Here is a 23,368-nt window from a genome sequence, read left to right as displayed (position 1 = left end):
AACCTCATGTGTCACTCGCACAAGAGCCAGTCCATGGGCACTGGCAACGATCTCGCACGAAAGATATCATGTGTCGCCCGCACATGAGCCAGTCCAGGGTCACTGGCATCGATCCCGCTCGAAAGATTTCATGTGTCGCCCGCACATGAGCCAGTCCGGAGGGGGGCACTGGCAAACGATCCCGCTCGAAAAAGCCTCATGTGTCACCCGCACAAGAGCCAGTCCAGGGGCACTGGCAACGATCCCGCTCGAAAGACCCCATGTGTCGCCCGCACACGAGCCATCCCGGGGGCACCGGCAACGACAACATATATATATATATATATATATATATATATATATATATATATATATACATATATACACACATGTTGTTTTCATCCAAGATGGAGGCCAACAGCGTCCCATGTGGCAAGCTTGATAATTGTTGAGATTTCTTTTGACATGAAACAAATTGTAGTCGCGTTAACCCACAAATAAAGTATATATATATATATATATATGTGTACATATACAGCAAACATTATGTTATTCTGGTTTCATGTTTATTTCATTTCGTTAACAATAAGTATAATTCATCAGTACACACTCACACATATATGAATGAATAACAAAATTAAAATAACAAAGACAAAATAATGATTTAGAGATTTCTCAAAACTAAATATTAGAGCTATTTAGTCAATTTGTTTTCCTCGTTAATGATAATGGAATATTTTCAGTTTTTTTTTTCTTTTTTGATAGTTTGTTTAATGTTTGAATAGAATTTAAATTATATTTGATAAATAACCGATTAAAGATATTTAAAGGACATTTTTTTTTCCACATGACAGACAGTCAACTTAACATGTATGTGACTTTTTGCATGTTTTTCAGAAGAAATTTTTCAATGAAATTTTCTTGGTTTTATTTGTGTGGCTGGTTTTGTTAAGAATTTTCTCTTTGTTGTTCTTTGATAATATTGTTGACCCCCGGCTGGATTTGAGCTCAATAAATAAGAACGTAACTATGACAGGTGTATAGTTATGACAGGTGTGCTGCCACTTCTATTCCCCACTGCGTTCCACACAGTTGTGATTGTTGTTATGAAGCGCTGTTGCTGCAATTTCTGTTATTATTGTTATTGTTGTTCTCGCTGCTGTAATTTTGGCTATGTAGTTTGCTGCTATTACTTTCTTGTTACCAATTCTGTTTGCATTTGATTCGTATTTGCTTTCAATATTTTCTTACTTGATTTCAAATTGACCCAAGGTTAGACCCATCTTAGCTTCAAACTATTCCTTATAACGCAGACACTTTTCTTAATAGTTGTTACTTATTCTGTTATCACAATCATATTGTTCCCGTCGATTTCTGAGCGTAGTGTGTTGCTATTCCTATTATACGATCATATTGGCCTTTTTGATATCTAACCGGAATGTGTTTTCTTATCACGATTGTGTGTTCCGTTCAATTTCTACGTGCAGTTTTCAGTGATACTGTACAGCAGTAGTTCCCAATTGCGCCATTTGTGTGTGTGTATGTTGGGGTGGGTGGGATGAGTGTCTAACCTCACCCAAATCTACAGTAAATACTCAACCACGATCAATCCTACTTTATTTCAGCAATTTTTAAAGTTATAATTTATAATTTCAGGTCTCAGTCTTCCATTATTATTATTGATACAGTCCTCTTTGATAAAGGTCTCAATGACTTCTTCAAGTTTCACTTGAAAAAGAAATTGAGGGTGGAGAGGGAAGTGCAGCCATCAAATGAGTTTATTGAAAGGTAGGTGAAAGTTGCAAAAATGGCAAGAGTGGATGGTACCTCTCTAAGTGTAGACCTTACAGTCGGAGAAAGGGAATTGGGGAGGGCACTTGTCGTTAGTGTTCAGAGAAATCTCGGACAGTGGGTTTCCTCGATTTTCCTTGAGTTAATCTTGTATCAGGAGGACTACATCTCGATCGTCCCCTACTTTTTTTTATAACCTTTGTATACTATGTATATTTCCCTTCCTTTTCATTGTATATCGGGTATACTTACTCTTTTTTTGTCATTTATTTATTCTATCATTTCATTATATGTAAACCCCAACATTTTGTGACTGTCTTTGTATTCTCCCCCTCACTCTCCACCCTGGTGGCAAATAAATGAAATCCTCATTATTATTATTATTATTATTATTATTATTGTTGTTGTTGTTGTTGTTGTTGTTGTTGTTGTTGTTGTTGCTTTTTGTACAATATAGGATATCACAAAATAATTTTTTCTCAAATTTGTAAGAAAAATTATTTTGCCTCACTCCAAGTAAGTTTTTCGTTTTTATCTTTAACGCAATTAAGGCTTACAAGAATCGACCCCAAATGTAGATGATTTTGTTTTAATATAATGATGAGCATATAATTTTTGCTGTCGAAGTCATTCCCGAATGCTTTACTGGTTTTGTGGTTGTTCTTGTCTAATGTAATGCTGATATTGTTGCTGTTAAACTTTCATTAGTAGTAGTAGTAGTAGTAGTAGTAGTAGTAGTAGTATCTGCTGTTGTTGATGACTTTGTTGGTGATTTTTATTGTAGTAGTTGTAATTGTACTTGTTTTAAATGGTATGTTGACACAGAGATCCGGAGCAGTTGATGCTGTAAGTTTATTCAGCTAATTTCAATGACCCCTGTAGTGTTCATCATCGGCTGATATTCCAGGTCCTTTAGCGGTTTGTCAATGCAGTTCATACCTACTGGACTCTCTTTGTCTTGTGTCTGCAGCACACTCATTGACACAACTGTGCTTATGTCGGAGGGTCTAGTAGCAGCATCGTAACTCCGGCTTCGCCTCCATTCATGACGTTTACACAACGAGAAATGACAATAAAAGCAAGGAATTTCGCTAAGCTGTGACCTTTGCCACATTTTGTAAATTTCGTTTTGAACCTGAAAGTAAAAAGAGAAAAAAATTAAAGCCAAAAGTAAATATTAAGATATCAAAAAGAAAAAGATAATGAATTTTTATTACGTACAAAACATACTCCCAGCTACTTTGATTTACAATCATTTATGTACATCCCTCAGAGTTCCAACATATTCACCGAAGATTACGTCTTAACAGCCAAGGATTGTTATTACCCTTCTCTAGTTAACAAAATTGTAACAGCTATGCTTAGAGCAATCGGAAAACAGACGAAACCAATCTGAGGGAGCATCAATGATTTTATTCTTTTATTCCTTTATTTGTTTTAGTCAATTGACTGCGGCCATGCTGGAGCACCGCCCTTAGTCGAACCAGTCGACCCCAGGACTTATTCTTTGTAAGCCTTGTAATTATTCTATCGATCTCTCTTACCGAACCGCTAAGTTACGGGGACGTAAACACACCAACATTGGTTGTCAAGCGATGGTGGGAGAGGGACAAACACAGACACACAGATACATACATACAACATACATATATATATATATATATACATATATATATATATATATATATATATATATATATAGTTTTCGTCTACCAAATCCACTCACAAGGCTTTGGTCGACCTGAAGCTATAGTAGAAGACACTTGCCGAAAGTGCCACACAGTGGGACTGAACCCAGAACCATGTGGTTGGGAAGCAAGCTTCTTACCACACAGCCATTCTTGTGCCTATAATCGTAAGCAAACTTAGTTTATCATCTGTAGTATTCCAAGCTTTTCTCTCATTGATTGTCCTGTAAGTGAGTAATTGCATTTAAGGAAAAGCAGATAACCCACAATTGTTGTCCTAAAAGTATTTCTTGTCGCATGTATTACTTCTATCTGATCAGAGGGGGACATAATGGAATAGAAATACACATTCGAGGATTCGAATCGAAATCATAGTTTCGTTTCCTAGCCGAGGTATTGCAATTTCCCATCAGTCGTGTTACCTATGTCATCACACTGCCATATTTTCCTTTGAAATTTGGAATCACAGACAGTTGAATAAGATACAATAAGGGAGAATACAGGTGGGGTAATATTTTATTTTATTTTCTTAAACCGTTTTTGATGTCCTTCCAAATATTTCTTACACTAATGAGAATGACAATGCATAAATTTAATTATAATTACTATGATTATAATTTTTTCTTACATATTTGTATTGTCTTTTGAAACGTGCGTATGTATTGAATCCAATTTTGTATTAAATCTAATTCTGATTCAACATCTTTTTCTCTTTCACTTTTTAAAACTTGTTTATGGTATATTTATACCTATAACGATATTTTTCAACTATTATTTTCATATTCTTATTACTTGCTCTGATGAATCTTTATTAGAAATAAATTTTTCTCTCTTTTTGGATCTCTCAAAAAGTCTGAATTGTTCTTTTTGAACTTATTTTCTCACTCTCTCACACATACACACACGCGCATATGTTAACAGGTACTTTATTTTATGAAATACGAAAAGATAAAAGGTAGTTGATTTTGGCCGGGTTTGAACTGGATGCGTTAAGTGCTGGAGCAAAGATCTTGATGCTTTTGTGAAACGTACTAATGATTCTGTCAAACTAGCACCGGACTGAGATATATAACATTGACAACAGTGAAACGTATAACGTTAGCAATATTGAAATATATGACACTGGTAATACATAACAGTTTACATGAACTGAATGTGCAATGAAAAATATATATTTAAGAAAACATCCTTTTCATAATACCATAAGCATATTTCTTTTAACTTATGTCTTGTTCAGCTAAATATTTGGAAATTAATTATTCATATTAATATAAATATCAAAGAGTCTCCCTTCTCTTTATTTCTCTCTATCTCTCTGTACATACGTCCAAATATCAGATTCAATTAAAAAAGATAAAGAGAAGGTTTAGAAATTAATGGACTATATATATATATATATATATATATATATATATATATATATATATATATATATATATATATATATACACACACACATATATATATATATATATATATATTTACATACATACATACATACACACATATATATATATACATACATACATACATACATATATATATATAAATATATATATACATATATAAAAATATATATGTATATATGTATATATAAAGATATATATGTATGTATATGTATATATAAAAAGATATATATGTATGCATATGTATATATATATATATATATATATATATATATATATATATATATATATATATATATATATATGTAAAGATATATATATATATATATATATAAATGTAAAGATATATATATATATATATATATATATATAAATTTGTAAAGATATATATATATATATATATATATATCTGTAAAGATATAGAGACAGGTGGTGTACAAACAAACAGATGTATTAGTATAACGACCGGGAAGTGAAATATGTCTTTAATGTTTCCAGCCTACGCTCTTTCACAAGAAGGAACACAGAAAGAAACAAGGAGAGAAACAAAAGAATGTGTAGTGGCTAATGATCTCTGTATGTAAATAAATATATATATATATATATATATATATATATATATATATATATATATATATATATATATATATATATATATATATATATATATATATATATATATATATATAACGATATATATATAAAGATATGTATATATATAATGATATCTATATATAAAGATATATACATATATACACATATAAAGTTATACACACACACACACACACACACACACACACACACACATATATATATATATATATATATAAATATATTAATATATACATATATATATATATATCTCTATATAAAGAAATACATATATAAAGACATATATATAAAGATATATACATATAAAGATTATATATATATATATATATATATATATATAAAGATATATATAAAGAAATTTATATATATAGTGAGAAAGCAAGCGTGGCATATATATATATATATATATATATATATATACAAAATTATATATATATATAACTTTATGTCATTCTCTCTCTCTCTACACATATATTGACACGCGTCCTTATATGTATAGAGATACAGTTGCAATGTAATATAAAGTCACAGAACATAATACATACATATGTATAAGGAATACATTTTAAACATTATACAATTGCGTGTTCAAGACATGGGGATAAATATGCACATGTATATAATGTTGAACCACACGCATGAACCGATCCCCAAAACTGTCGTAAATCACCTAGCCGTGTTAACCATTGTACCAAAGCATTCTCAGAGAGCTGCAATCACACGTATTAGTGCTTATTAAGTGCTGTTACAGAAGCTACTTACCTATTTCGTCTGTTTACGAGAATCCTCAGTATTTTCATAGCACTTAACTCTAAGCTGTTGGAGAGATAATTTAATTTTTCACGTTTTATATTTTTATTTTAACATAGTTTTCACAATTTAAATACTCCACGTACTTTTCTTGCTCTGGATTTATGCTTGTAAAGCGTCAAATTTAATTTAAAGTTTATTTTATAATGGAAAATTTTTACCTTTTTATTTTTCTTCTACAACTAGAATTTAGTATGCTTGTGATTGTTTCGATCACAATAGTGCGGAAAATTTCAGTTACGAAAAGCATGTTAAATGATTAAAGAAACGAAACGTGAAATAATCTCTCTGCAGACTAAAGTTAAGTGCTCCGAAAATAACAAGGATTCTCATGTGGTTTGTGTAACAGCATTTTATAAGCATTAATCTCAGCAGACGAACTGAACTGGGAGCTTTTGGGTGCAATGGATGACACAGTCGACTAGTTTACAACAAATTCATTGTTTGATTCTTGCAAACGGTTTTGTGCAAGATTTTTTGATATTGGATTTGTACTTGTAGAATGATTGATTGTATCTCAAGTTAATTTTATAATCGAAAATCTAAACCGTTTGCTTTATCATATACAACATATGTATGTGCATGTGTGTTAATTTTGAGGTTATTATTCTCCAGAAATTTAAAGGGTAACAACAGAATATTTACTGACGAGGAGACTCAATACTAAATTGGAGTAAAATTTATTATATAACTAGTTTTGACTGGGACAATGAACTTCGGCTGACGGCTCAGTCAACTTCTGGTTGATTAAACTTGAAGATCTAGTCAAAATGAAGCTTGCAATTGTAGTCAAAACTAACTTCCGCCCCAAACTTAAACACGTACACTCGCACACACAAGCGTTAGTATATCTCTATGTATATAGAGAAGAGGCTACGCCACGATTTATTTATTTTCCCTCTGGTTACCGAGAGAATGTAGATAAACAACACACTATGGAAAAAAATAGACGTCGATTAAAATACCTGGTCTATTTTTACGGCGAGTCTAAACATATATTTCTTAAATATGTGTTTGTTTATCTGCTTATAAATTTGATCTCCAATACACTGTATTGTTAAGCCACGTAATTAATGCGCACGACCAAGTTTGAATTACTTTGTCAAATGGTCTAGTTTAGCCCAATCCTGTTTACATATTGACATATAAACGTAAATGAGTGTATATATGCTCTAATTTCACAGTTTCAGACCTAGATAGCAGAAATTTGGCATCAAACAACCAGAGGAAAGTAACAGAATCCTGATCATGCCTTTAATGCAAATTCATTTAGTCGATTCGTACGTTCTTCCTGGTTGGTGAAATCCCGAAGTCTATTTTCACAGCGCGGCTAAATACATGATCCTGATTATGCTTAAAATTTGAATGTGTAGAAATCTATCTATCTATATATGCTTTCAGTGCGGATGATTTTTTTTTTTATTATGGCGCCGTGATTTACAATTCTGTAAATAATAATAATGGTATTTTTATGTAAGCTTAAAGCTTATGACGAACATCGTGCAATGATTAAGGAAAATAGTCTAATAAAGGGGCATATAAGCCCTCGACAGAAGAAAGAAGGCTTTCCTATCTGCGTGGGAGGCGAACCTACATCCCTTTGCTAACGCGACTAAGTGTATTACCTTTACACCAGCGAATCAGCCTCCCTCTTTCTTTCAAATTTAAGAACTATATATTAGTTCGTATTTGTTTTTATCTAAACAAACTTTCTCTATGCTTTCGGTGCGAATGTTTTTTTTTTTATTACGGCACCGTGATTTACAATCCTGTAAATAATAACAATGGTATTTTTATATAAGCTTAAAGTTTATGGCGATCACCGTGCAATGACTAAAGAAAATAGTCTGATAAAGGGGCGCATAAGCACTCGACAGAAAAAAGAAGGCTTTCCTACCTGCGTATAAGCAAAACGGAATGATTATAGGCTGAAACCTTTTTATAATATTTTATTGAAATTATTTTCCCTTTCTTTGAGAGTCCGTTAACATTCATCACTGAGTTTTTGACACTTTCTCCAACTAAACATAAATTTCAATCAAGAACTGTTTCCGTATGACAATCGGTACACTACACTTTAACTTAATTATCCAAATTTATGTCAATGACACTTTCAGTTATTTACCTTAATTCTTTTTATTTTTAAACTGTTTTTATCAATTTCGGGTTGTGTGAAGAAAAATAATGTCGACTACGAAGGGATTTGTATTTAGAATTTAGATGGATTAAGCAAAATAGCGTAAGCCAGCTAACCTTTTGGTGTTTAGTTTTTACACGCATACTTACAGACATGCGCACACAGTTATACATACAATAACGCGAATGATGAACAGATATTTTCTCCTATCTAGATTTCACACTCACACGTACTTTGCACACAAACACATCCACACAATTGCACTCTGCCACCTACAAAAGTACACATTTTCTCCTATTATATCTGTGACTCATATACATACATATATACATATATACACATAAACACACACACAAAAGCAAAGCTAATTTGAAAATTACTATTGACATGGGGTTGCAGTTAGCCTTACCAGTTAAGGGGCATGAACCAAATAATCAGTTTGCTACTAATTTTCGATAAATTTAGCCATTTATGGGCTAAATCTACTGAGTTGTAAATACATTTTCTATTGTGTAGAACACTTGATGCCCACTTCATATACATATAAGGACCGAGCCAGCGAAACAGTGCCTTCACGTGGTCTCTAGGCCTTCTAGAAATGGCAACCAAATCTTCGTATTGTTTTGCTTTAGAACTTCACCTCCTTGATGGAGTCATAGGGGCGAAGTCATGACATATGGCATGTCTTCGTCATTTTTAGACCTGGTGGTGCCCATCCCTCTACAATTCTGATCACAATCGATATCTTCTGGAAAGAGAAAAACTGAAACAATGACAGAAATAGTGAGAGGAGGAGAAGAATTGACCTAAATACAAGACTGGTACTTTACTTATTGATCCCGAATGAAAGGCAAAGTTGAAGCCTGTGGGATAGGAACTTTGAGTGGAGAGATCCAGATTGGTTACCATAAGACAATTTACCCGATGCTGTAACGACTCGTCTAATGGTTTACTTAAAACCTGATAATTACGCCGTATGATCTATAGAAATAAACAAAATATCTATGAAGAAATAAAGATCTACAAAAAATAAATGAACAAATGTACTCCAGATTACATTCTCCAATGTTTGTGGATAATGTAATCAAGAGTACATAATTCGTGAAAAAAGAATTCACGATGATGGTTACGGCTTGAAGGCCTTTGATCATTGCGCTGCTACAACAGGGGATAAACAAGAACAAGAACAATAGCAGCAACAACAACGTACCAAGAGCACACTCACTCTTTTTTGGCCACAGACAAACGAGGCGGCAGTGAAGTAAACACGACATACAGTTCACCCTTATCTCCTTCTAAGCGGCAGCAAAAGAGTTCAATTAACGAGCAATTCATTCGTTCACAACGTTAAATCTAAGTTCTATTACTGTCCCAGAGACAACAAAAACGAACACTACAGATGTTTCGATTACAGAGGACAAACTTCGTTGTTTCAAAATGATGATGATGATGATGATGACAATGATGATCCTTTACATGGATATTTTTTTGTCTTATCCTTAATGTGACACTGAACGATCAAAGTTCAACGTACAAGCTCTGTCGATATTTTTGTTCTACGTGAACGTGTTTATGTCGTGGTTGCTCGCCCCATACCACAATTGATAACGCTGCCAACCTTGGTATATTTCCTGTTGCACCTGTCAAGTAGAATAAAATCACTTATGGACTCAACCATTTATAAGATTTGGGTACTGTTTAATAAGCAAACAGCTAAGATAAAAGAAATAAGTAGTAACCAACTGCAACAAGGAGTTAAACAAGGCAGTGAAGCTAAACTGTATGCAAAAATATTCTAAGCGATGCTCACAGATATGAACACACACATACACTCCAACATACATACCACACTTGAAGGGACAAGTCGCGTATTTGGCGTGGGCGACTATTTATTGAAAATACGATGAATACTATCTCCAGCTTTGAGGCCACTACCATCAGACCTGTTAAATAATTGGTTAATCTTCAGATAAATTAACTGAGGGAGCCTTTTATTCAAGATCGTAGTAATTTTCGACTGAAGCTTGAATTTAACATGCAGAGAGTTACTACGAACAACATGGCTGGAAACAACATCAACAACAACACAACCGAGGAACAGAACAAAAACAGCAGCTCAACAGGTAAACAGATTCTTTCTATCTGTAGTACCGTAACTACGTGCCAACCTTGAGAAATTAGGCTACTCAAAATCAGAAAGGAGAAAACGGATTCGAAGAATACAGCTTTCCAATCCATCACTGGAACTGTAAAAATCTGGAAAATGTTCCAGAAGTTTATATGCACATGTCTAAACATGCAACTATATGCATAAAACAAAACATACAAATCTGCACATGCATTGACTCCAAATACTGCACATATACATACATGCAAAAATAACCTGTTGCTGTTATTGAAATTCCAATGAAGGAACCTTGGATCTAGGTTAGAAACTGGCTCTTTCTCTATTTACAAAGAATCTTGAAATAATAACTGAATAATGACATACATACATATTGATACACGTACAGACATACGCACTAAACATACAAACACATGCGTGCATACACACTCGCAGGCCTATACATGCAAACATGCATATACATGCACATACGTATGTATATATACATGCACACATACGCATATATATGTGTATATACATAGATACACATATATATGTATATATACTTAGATACAAATATATATGTATATTTGTTTCTCTTTTTTTTTGTCCCTGATGAGAAGATTGCATTGTTTTACATCATTTTGTTCCTTCTGGAATGATAGCAATGCTTTCTTCGAAACATTTGTTGGAAGTATAAAGAGTTGAATAACACCTGCGTTTAACTCCATTTATTTGTTTATCTATGTTATACAAAAACATTTCACTAGGCCCTGAAGTTTCTACCTTTATAAGTAGGCTGCTATATCCTTGGTACTTATGTGAATTTTTGCTACCCTGGTAACTATTTATATATTTTTTCCGTGTTATTTGTACACATTGAAAATACACACACACACACACACACACACACACACACACACACACAAACACACACACACACACACATACATGCACACATAAATATTGGGTTGCCCAAAATGTCTGTTCGGTTTTTTCGACACTACACTTCAAGCTCTCTAATGAGTAGCTAACTCCAGTCTATCCTTTGTGCATGTGCACTCGTTAGATATATGATACTTCAACGTTGTCCGATGCGATCTTGCGTCGAGATAGACTGTATTTTGTGTGAAAATGGAGAACCAAAACGAACATAATCGACCCCTCATACTTTTCTATTTTAATAAAGGCAAGAAAGCGGCGGAAACCTGTAGGAAGATATGTGCTGTGTACGGAGATGATGTTGTTACGTAAAGTGTGTGCTTGAAGTAGTTTTCAAGATTTCGGTCGGGAAATTTTTCGGTGCATGTTGCATCTCACTCTGGGCTGCCAAGAGTGATTAACAGCAACATCAACCCCCGTTATACGACCAGGATGATCGCAGGCATTCCTCTAATGTCCAAATAAATTGTTGAAAACCATCTGCATCTACTTGATTACGTCAGTAGGCTCGATGTTTGGGTCACACATCACTTGAATGTGGCTAACGTAGCCCAACGGTTTTCCATGTTCAATTCGTGTCAGAAACATGAAAGAAACGATTTTTTTCTCAAGAGAATGGTGATAGGGGACGAAAGATCGTCTATAACAATGTGAAACGTAAATGTGAAACGTAATCCTTGGAGGAACGCGGCAAACCGCCAAAACCAAACCTCCAAAGCCAAACTTTACTCGAAGAAGTTTACGCTTTCAATTTGGTGGAATTGGAAGGGTGTTATCTTTTACGAGCTTCTTCCCATGAACAGCACCAAAAATGTGGATGTGCACCGTGACTAACTGAACAAATTAAACACAGCGACTCGCCAGTAGCATCTGGCACTTGCTAATCCTAAAAGAATTGCCTTTCATCACGACAATGCCAGAACATATGTTTCTTTGTAGACACGGTAGAACTTACTAGGGTTTCGTTGGGGAATTTTGCCGCACCCTCCATATTCGCCAAACTTTGCACCTTCAACTTTGCACCTGTTTCGACCTCTTCAAAATTTATTGAGTGACAGACCCTCAGTTCTGAAGAGGATGTAACACATTCACCTTGAAGAGTCTTTAACTAGTAAAGACAGGAAATTGTTTGAGCAGGGAATAATGGATCTGTCTATCTAGAAGACAACAGAAGGTACTGGAACGAAACGGCAATTATATCATTGATTGAATATATCGTATTGTGTTCAAAACTTGTGTCTTTTTTTCAATTAAAAAAGCGAACGAACTTTTTTGACAACCCAATACACACACACATGTGTATGTGTGTGTATACATACATACATACATACATACATACATATATATATATATATATATATATATATATATATATATATATATATATGGTAAAAAGTAAAGTGTAAAGACCCCCTTCGGTCATGAATGACCATGAGATTGCACCTAGAAAGTTACTCTCCGAAGCACAAGACCGGGCAAGGTTGTTTATGGAAGACCAGCAGTCGCCCATGCAAACCAGCCTCCCCTCTCCATTGCCACCGATGTTGTCCAAGGGAAAGGCAAAAGGGCCGATACAGTTTGGCCCCAGTCACATTACAACTCATTTCTTCAGCTGAGTGAACTGGAGCAACGTAAAAGTGTCTTTCTCAAGAACACAACACAGCCTGGTCCAGGAATCAAACTCATTACCTCATGATTGTAAGCTTGACGCTCTAACCACTGAGCCATGCGCCTTCACACACACACACACACACACACACATTCAGGCATACGTTCAGATTTACCAACGAAGAGGAAACATTGATTAACTCATTTGCTAGTTACTACATAGATTAAGAGAAGGGTAAATTAAGTCGATCATGCTCTTTTTTTTCAAAGGAATTAAATGAAGGCATAAGTGAAATGAATCGAATTCACTCAGGGATTGAAACCTTGTTCTGCTATACTCTCTCGGGAGAGTGAAAATAATGTGAGGTTGCTAGTTTCTTTTTTATGGGCATTGTTGTTGTTTGTTCCTTCTCGAGCCATGCCTGGCTCACAAAGGCCGGTGGTTTACCGGTTTCATTGGCGTATAGATTCCTCACCTGGACAGGACGCCGGTCCGTCGCAGGTAAGCTACTAGATGCAGGAGGAAAGAGTGAGAGAAAGTTGTAGCGAAAGAGTCAGCAGAAGTTCGCCATTACCTTCTGCCGGAGCCGCGTGGAGCTTTTAGGTGTTTCGCTCATAAACACACACATCGCCCAGCCCGAGATCCCTCGGCCGCGCGTCCGCTGCTCTAACCACTAGGCCATGTGCATCCACTTTCATGGGCATTAGCCCATAAATGAAAACTGAACCTCCAACTCGATTTTCAGACATATGATGTTGCTGTTGTTGAGTCACTGGTTTGTCTTCATCGAGAACTATAACTAAAGACGTTCCATCTGTGACAATCCCGTTTGTCTTCATTGGAGACTACTACCTTGGCTAGTATATTCCTTATTTAAAACGATTTGGACGAGATTTTGCTGAAGTCAAATGACCGGGTAGATGCTCCCTCACAAACTATTGCGAAGACGTAGATGGCGGATTGGATAAGGTTTCGAGAAGACTGCTTGAGAGAGGCATCCGCGCATTTGTATTTTGTGGAGTTGTCTGGTGAGACTAACTGAATTCAAGATAGTTCATAAAAAAAGTACTCAAAGGCAGCTCCAGCACGGAAAGTAATAGGTAAATAGTGCTAACATATTTAGTGTAGTCAAAATCAAAATTGAATTGGAAATATTTATGCGGTGGAAAAGAAAAAGACAACAGTAGCTCAATGATTGACATTATTTTAATCACTTTAGAAAATACAGAAGACAACTCCGAACTTATTTTGGCAATGTTGGTACCCAATATATCATTGATTTCTTTATAATTGGTGAGTTAACGATGAGAGAATCACCATTTACATGTACAACTTGTTTTATAGGTGCAGGCGTGAACATTTAACACACACACACACACACACACACACACACACACACACACACACACACACACACACACACACACACACACACACACACACGCACACACACACACACACACACACACATCTAAGTATGTATGCATAGATTACTGAAGTTAATTAGCTTTGTATATCTTGCTGAAGTAGGTGCGTTACAGAAGCACAATTACCGTGTATCTAGTAAGAAGGCTGATTCATCAACACAATTTTCCATTATCTTGAATTATTAGTTCCTGCCTGTGTCAGAAGACACAGCAGAGACGCTTATATACAGTTCAGTTGCCTATCAAACAAGTTTAGCACCACATCGCTAAACTTCCCTTTATGAATCAACGAACAGAATAAATACACGCACACATACTAATAGCTATACCTTCGTGTGTACATAAAACATATATGCATAAATACAACTGGTGATGTAATTACAGACAAATAAACAAACGCATATACATACCAACGTACCTATTTACGTATATACAATGAGCATATGCTTATTATATTTACGTACTATATTCATGTACGAAGTGGTATCAGAAAGTTCCAGGACTAGTTATGTTTAATAATAAATTAAAAAAAAAATATTATCTAAGTTTTAACATCGTCTCATTCGAAATAGTCCCGTTCTGCAGCAATACACCGGTTCCAGCATTCCTGCCATGTTTGGAATCCGGCCTGGAAGTCGTTTTTCGTAAGCGCGTAGAGGACCTTCTGCGATTCGTTCTGGATCTCGACAACGGTGTTAAAACAGCGACCTTTGAGCTGCATTTTCATCTTGGAGAAGAGATGGAAGTTCGTAGGAGCTAAATCTGGCGGATAAAGAAGTGATACCATGTTGCTTTTGGTGAGAAACTCACGAGTGAGGAGAGCTTGGTGACAGGGTACACTGTCGTCGTGAAGAATCTAATTCTCTGTGCCCCACAGATCCGGTCGCTTTCGCTGAATGTCCTCCCTCAAACGCTTCAAAATGTCACAATAGAACTCTCAAAATGACAGTCTAACCCTGGGAGACGAATTCCTGATGCACAATGCTGCATTTCCGGGGGTGACGCTCGTGGGAAGTCTTTCAGATCGCCTGTCGTCTCCCAGTGATGTTCTTCCACTTTTGAAGGGCCTGCGCCACTCAAAACTTTGCGTACGACCCATTACCTCGTCACTCAATGTCTCTGTAGTAGACTTCCCATGTTTAACGCAAAGTTTCACGTTGGCTCTTTGTTCCAACTTCCTGTCCATGACAAAATCGCAGACTACAGCATACACGTGATCGCAAAAACACAAATTTTACAACTTGCGAAGTAAACACAGCGAGTCACTCGGCACACTGCCTCATAAAGGCCATTGCTAGCTCTCTCTGCGTACGCAACCGTGTGCTGACATCTGTTGGCACGCTACAGAACTAGTCTGGGAAATCTTTTATACCATCCCATACATAAAAACAATGCTCAAATATGTGCACAATCATAGTACATAGTGTGCTTTGTGATTTTTAAAAGGAGTTACTAAGAGCTATGTTAGCTGTACGTAACGTGGGTATAAAAACCTACTTAAAGTGAAACTTGGAGAACACTCAACATACCAAGTTATGCATGACAACACCAAAAATTATGTATGACTACGTATCTCGCAAGCAACAAGATGCCAACTACACTTTCTGTCTTCAACCTCTCATATATACATTACCTTCTCAATACATGAAACGCTGTCACTATTCAAGAATAGGAGAAAACTACTAAAAGCCTGATCAATAAGAGAGATAAGGTTCCTTTATCTTCACGTTATGATAGCAAATGTTTGTTGTTTTAGAGTGGCAGATACAACCTACACTATCAGTAGCTATCACAATGTGCTACCTTCCAATAAAACATGACATCGTTGCTAATAACTTTTACAATGCTATCCGCTGGAAGGATTGCCCTGACAGTTATACTAAACGTATAGCAAAATTAGAATGTAAACACACATTTAAAAATGCAGAACACTAGCAGAACATTTCAATAAAAACTGGAGTCTGGTGCAAGCATAACAGACCTGATATTGTTCTATAGGAGAGGAAGCAAAATCATGACTTGTAACGGTTAGTTACTAATTGGATGAGAAAGTTTTGTAAAATGGTTGAACAAGGACATCATTGGCAAGTTGATGAGGAACTTACAACTCTTTAATCCGGGCTTGTCATTTGTACCGGTTATTATAGCTGCATTGGTCTATGCAACAACATATTAACACAAAAGCCTAGAATCTCTGAGGATTTCCAAGAAAGAACAAAACAAACTGATCGATTAGTGGTACAATGAAGATTTTAAAAACATTCCAGAAATTCTCCTTTAGAGTTCTCTGGGCTTAATTTATGTATATAGTCACGTTTGTATATATCATACACACATACATAATGAAACGTAATTAGTCGAAATGCCACTAAAGCATTTTGTCCGACGTGCTAACAAATTTGTCTCCTCTCCGCCTTAATAGCTTCAAATTTTGGCACGAGGCCAGCAATTCTGAAAGAAGATGGGTAAATCGATTACATTGACCCCAGTACTTGACTGATACTTATTTTATTAACCTCGAAAGGATGCATGACAAAGTCGACTTCAGGAGAACTTAAACTCAGCACATAAAGATTAGGAAGAAATGCTGCTAAGCACTCTATCCGGCGCACTTACGATTCTGCTATCTCTCCACTTTCAAAGTCGACCCGGTGATATTTGAGTTCAGAACGTATATAAATACCGCTGAGCATTTTTGTCCCATGCTCAAACGATTCTGTCAGCTACAAAAATAATAATTTCCCTCTCTCTTTCTGTGTATATATATATATATATATATATATATATAATACCTTATTTTATGCCTCACAAAATGTTTAGCTATGTTTAGCTATGGCATATTTCCATGGATTAGCATTCCGGTTTTCTTCAGGTTTCAGGTTCTATTTTCATTTTACTTAAAAAACAAACAAACAAAAAACCCACACAAAAAATATAAAAAGTCATCTTAATATGGCAAGGAGAAACACCACGAATATCAATCTATATTCTTTATAGAAATAAATATTTAGGTCTTTAACCAACGTTAATCTTTATAGCTATTTGCTTTAGATTGTTTTAGTTTCTCGATTGTTTTCTACTTTGAATTTCGATCGAAAGGTATTTATTGAGGAAAAATATTACATTAAATAATAGTCTCGGTCCAATGAATCCCATGCCTCTAGAGTTTAGTTATTGTTTGTTATATGTTTTATGTTAGAATATAGTTGCTCGAGGAAAACATCATCACAGAGATCAATCACTACTGTGATGGAAAATTATCTCCTTGGAAATAAACCTATGTTGCAAATATCTGTTCTTCCTTATTGGTCTCTGTGTTAGAGAAAGGTTAGCGCGAAATGTCCAAGGAAAAAAATCTGACAGCAAATTGTCATGAACCTCAGATTATCTCTTTGACTCATACTTTTCTTTAGACCTTTTAATGACACGGATAATTGGAGAAAAAGAATGAACATAAGTCGTGGTATATCAATAAGATATACAGTTAAATATAAAAAAAAAAAAAACTATTCGATTATTTTCTCTGGTATCTTGAGAAACGGAGGAAAGATCTAAGGATTTCTTGTATAAAATATCGAACATAATTAAAATTTGTATATATGGTAACTTATTTCTAAAAGAATAATAAACAAGCAATGTCACGTACAGTAAAATTCTCTGAACACGCTTTCTAATTTCAGCCATTATTATTTTCTGTTCATGATGTCGCACATTGAATTTTTCGTATCATAAATCTGATTAAAATGTAATTTCAACATTGTTTAGAGAGGTTGGATCATATATGCTGAATAATAATAGATTTTTAAGCTTGGATCGTGCATACAGCTGTTTAGTTTTCAGGCTTTATTCTATGCTCCTAATGAACACAACAGAAAGAAATATGTGGGAAGTTTCTTAAGTCTCCAAGCACATAGCTAATTATGAACACATACATACATACATACATACAAACATGCATATATATATATATATATATATATATATATATATATATATATATATATATATATATGTATGTATATATATATATATATATATATATATATATATATATATATATATATACATATACATTACATACATAAATTCATACATAGATACCCATACATATACATACATATATGTATGTATGTGTGTATACATGATTTTGTATGAGTGTGTGTGTGTGCTTATGTGGATACATATGTATAGCTTATATAGATATATGCATATGTATGTATATACGTAATATGCATGTAATATATTTACAGGTATTGACACACAGACACATCTTATATATATATATATATATATATATATATATATACATATAATATATAATATATAATATATATAATATATATATATTTATGTATATTTACATTATAGAAATACACACACACACACACACACACACACACACACACACACACACACACACACACACACACACACACACACACACATCAATGCTGAGGAAAATATCTCTCATAATAAAAAAAATATTTCATGCGTAAAAGAATTTTTGAAGAACTCACTAGAAATAGGCAAAAAATATTATCTACTGCGAATATATATGAAATATACTTATATCTATTTCATACACAACACACATTCACATATAAATACTTCCATGGAATACAATCCTCATCTCAAATTTCTACATATTTACATGCATGGTAATTTGAATATCCCATTTAAGGATTTGACATATCAACAGAAAGGAACGTATATTAATATATCTCTCTTTTGTTCCTTAAAATTTTTGTAAAAGAGGTTTTAAACTCGAAATATCAAAGTTAATTAGATATTTCTAAAGTAACGTTTCAATATGTTTCTTATTGGCATTTTATATATTAATGTTCTAACTGCATTGCTATCGCCTTTATGTAATATACGGATTTTCCACGTGTTTCACAAAGCTTCATTTTAACAGTAACCTATCTCTCATTTCTCTAACCCCTTCATCTCTTCCTACTTCTTATAATATGTGTGTATGTATGTATGTATGTATGTATGTGTTTATTGATGGATAGATGGTTTAGCCCTATGTTATATCTGATCGAGCTGTTTATCTCTATGTCAGATCAGATTAAGCAGATCTATGGTAAAAGACATCAGCAAGAACATAGGTCAGCTTTATAATCAAAAACATTTCATCTGTGAGCATCTCATCGTGCTAAAATATGCAGGTGTACATTATCAAACGCATTCATTTCTCATTTAATACAGTAGAGTATGGTTTGAGGCGGATTTGGATATTATTTCTACAAAGTATTTCAGTCATTGAACTACGGCCATACAGGCCTACCATCTTGATAAGTTTAGGTCGATCAACTCGACCGCAGTTCTTATTTTAAGTATAGTATAGATTTGGTCATTTTTTGCCGAACCGATAAGTTACAGGGACATAAAACTGAGCGATACAAATACATTGGTTGTCCAGTCGAGAGATACACATTTGTTGCCAAGCTGAGATATACAAGCACGTTTAAAGACACACATTTAATAGCTAATATGTCTGTCTATAGTTTCGGGTTTAATCTCATTGCGATGCACCATGGGCAAGTGTCTTCTGCTCCAACCACAGACTTGTAACACGTCATTGTCATTGTTGAAGCTGTTGTGGTAGCTGTTTAGTCCCCTGTTAGATCTGACCAAAGAATTTTCAAATGTAAACGTTTCGTCTTTTATTCAGTTACGGTGTGTCTTATACTATCCCATGTATTACAAGAACAACAATTCATATTTCTATGTCGCCATAACCATTAACATTTACATGACGAAAAATATACTGTGAATAAATGTAGATTTTTTTCTTTTAGAGTTATGCTATGTGCAATCTGAGCGTATAATGAATATTTGATGCAAAGCTGCATACAGAACACAGAAACATTTTCATGTTTCAGCATAAGAAGCACAAACTATATTAGCGTATCCTCATTCGGAAATAATATAAAATAATCTCCAAACTATTAATAGAACTTACACATGTATAGTAAAATCTCTGCTCTAAAAGATAAACAATTACCATACTTAATCTGAACAGGAACACTTGTTTAGTTCTCTTCTAATCTCATAAAATGAAATCAATACCATAATTCCCGAATAATTGGATTTCTACTCATTTACAAACATCAGTTACTCACAGTCAATATATTATGCGTTTATCATTTCATTTCGCTAACTGTTGCTAACTGTTGCTACGAGAGAAATACTTCTGTTTAAGTCTACATTTCATCTACAGTTAATACAGCACAAATATAACTCTAACATCTTTAATCGCGAATAATATATACAAAGGTCTAAACAAAACAAGATTTATACAGATTTGTGTATCTGTATATATATATGTATATATATTATATACATATGTATATATATATACACACACATATATATATGTGTGTGTATATATACACACACACATATATATATATATATGTATATATATATATATATATATATATATATATATATATATATATATATATATATATATATAAAATTCAAATAAGTTATCATTATCTTTAAAAAAATAATGATAAAGTGGCTAGCAAACATAATCTAAATAAGCAAAATATATATAAAGTCAGGGAACAATATGTACCAGTTTGCTAGAAAAAAGAGTTAAAACTCTCCAAAACCACACATCTCTCACTATATATAAACACGCACGGAGAATGTAGCAAATACATTTAGAAAAACGGTTGTCCCCATTTATAAAACTATAAGAGGAGGGTAGTTATCCCAGAATCAATTCATTTCGCTTTCTGTGCCGAATTGACACTTGAAGCTCATCAGCTAGGCTTACTACGTAAACTATTTAAAAAAAACATTTATTTCTCCGTGCGCGTCTGTTCAGCTAATGTTCGTTTGGATGTCGCTGTGCCTTCAGTTGAACAGACGCGCACGGAGAGGTAAATATATTTTTAAAAATCGTTTACGTAGTAAGCTTAACTGATGAGCTTTATGTGTCAATTCGGCACAGAAAGCGAAATGAATTGATACTGTGTGTGTGTCCTTGTGTATGTGTTTGTCTGCCACTGCCGCTTGACAACCGGTGTTGGTGTGTTTACATTCCCGTAACTTAGCGATTCGGCATAAGAGACCGATAGAATAAGTATCAGGATATAAGAACCCCCCCCCCCCAAATACTGAGGTCGATTCGTTCGACTAATATTCTTCAAGGCGGTGCCCCAGCATAGCCACAGTCTAATAACTGAAATAGATTAACCGATAAAATCATGTCTTTTTATGGTTAGTCAGCAATCGAAAAGTGTCTAGACCAACTGACTTATAGATGAAGCAAATAGGTTATTTGTGCCAATGTCACAAAAGATCGCATTGTGTATATTCACTTACAAATTTTCACATAGGAATCGCATCATTTGAGAATTAAACATAGGTCTTATTATGGGCAAATTGCAATGTCTCTGATACAAAACGTCGATATCTTGGTTAATTGTCCATTATATGTTATTTCCAAAACTGTGTTCACCTGTAACATGTAATATTAATCAAATGTCCTCGTGTCAACAGAATAGCCTGCTGGTGGCCTTTAGACGTGTTAGAAATAGCAGTTAAATTTCACCGAAACATGGCTCTAGTGTCTAGAGAAAATGAAGTGGACTTGAGTTATGCTGTATTTAAACAACAATAACAGCACATATGTTCTGGTTGACGTGCAGTCAATGTTGAGTAAGAGGTAACCTTTCCTGCAATTGGAGGCGGCGTGGAGAAGCAACTTTACTCCCTAATCGAAATGATATCGCTTTGTTTATATGCTGTTATGAACATCACATCTCATTTCTTTAGCATTAAAACGTCCAATCTTCTGTTACACAAGCCGTTTGATTTTAGGCCACTAATAAAACTACGATAACAACAACAAAACAAAGTATTTTAGTAAATAGCTAGAAAAATTGGAGAAAATCTTTCTTCCTTTTAAAGGTAAATCATTTCTAAGATAAACAACAGGCCAGAAATCTCTTGAGAGCTTATATATACTAAGGGGTACCGAAAAGTTCCTGGCTTTGGGTAAAAGAAAATACAGGAGGATTTTATTCAATATATTCCTCTCTCAGATTCATACATTTGACTGCTGCGGTCCTTCAGTTTTGCTAAGCCCTGTAAAAGAACTCGGAATGTTGGGCCTCCAACAAGGCCTTTCGCGACACCCCTAAGGCCAAGAACTTTTCAGCACCCCTCGTAGACTCGAATATAATATGGATGCTTTACTTTATCAGTCATAGAAAGATGAAAGGCAAATTTGAATTCGGTATGATTTGAACTCGGAATCTGTAATAAAATTATTGGATAATACAATAATTATTGCTTATTGGGAGCCAAGTTTCCAACTAAACCTTGTAGCAACTAATAGTTCAGTATTTGAAAGTCGACTGCAACATATTATCACACCTCATTCAGTGGTTTCGTGACAAGATTACGGCGTGAGAACATCGACATGTATGCTTGTATGTATGTATGTATGTGTGTGTGTGTGTGTGTGTGTGTGCCCGCGTGTTATAGTAAATGTTTATGTTGATACATGACTGTGTGTGCATTTATCTCTGTGTGCATTTATGTGGATACATGACTATATGTGCATTTAAGACCTTGCATGTATTAATTTCATACTCATCAATTCAAGATTCGATTCTGGCATTTATAATACTTTCTATATTTCCAGAACGTCCGCCATGGTCAGCCAATTACGAGATTTTGCAATATATAACATCATAATTGATTGGCATTAAAGCGTTGTCAAATATTTATGTCAAGTAATGAAGAATATAATAATTCTTTTGATAGCTTAATGCCTCCAAACCTGTTATCCCTTTTGTTGTTAATGAGAATTCTAATTGGTGATGACTATTTGAAC

The 23,368-nt window shown here is 34.4% G+C and overlaps 1 protein-coding gene across 15 annotated transcripts in view; it reads right to left on the bottom strand.

The window, feature by feature from the left end:
* Positions 1-722: 722 nt before the first annotated feature.
* LOC106868068 (parathyroid hormone 2 receptor) overlaps positions 723-23,368 on the bottom strand; it is a 729,233-nt gene continuing 706,587 nt past the window's right edge. For 11 of the 15 annotated variants that reach the window (XM_089359396.1, XM_089359332.1, XM_089359350.1 and 8 more), the window contains one exon: positions 723-2,905. Coding sequence is in view for 13 of the 15 variants with exons in the window: in XM_089359332.1 (XP_089215458.1) it covers positions 2,627-2,905 (279 nt within the window). In the remaining 2 variants the exon portion in view is untranslated. Of the gene's footprint in view, positions 2,906-9,957; positions 10,064-23,368 lie in introns of all 15 variants that reach the window. The other 4 variants (XM_089359371.1, XM_089359380.1, XM_089359385.1 and 1 more) reach the window with 1 other exon arrangement.

Source organism: Octopus bimaculoides, chromosome 1 (genome assembly GCF_046866305.1).
Source record: "Octopus bimaculoides isolate indiv1 chromosome 1, ASM4686630v1, whole genome shotgun sequence".
Classification (NCBI taxonomy): Eukaryota; Metazoa; Mollusca; class Cephalopoda; order Octopoda; family Octopodidae; genus Octopus; species Octopus bimaculoides.
Note: the sequence above shows the minus strand (reverse complement) of the source record. Positions and strands in the feature narration are given on the sequence as shown.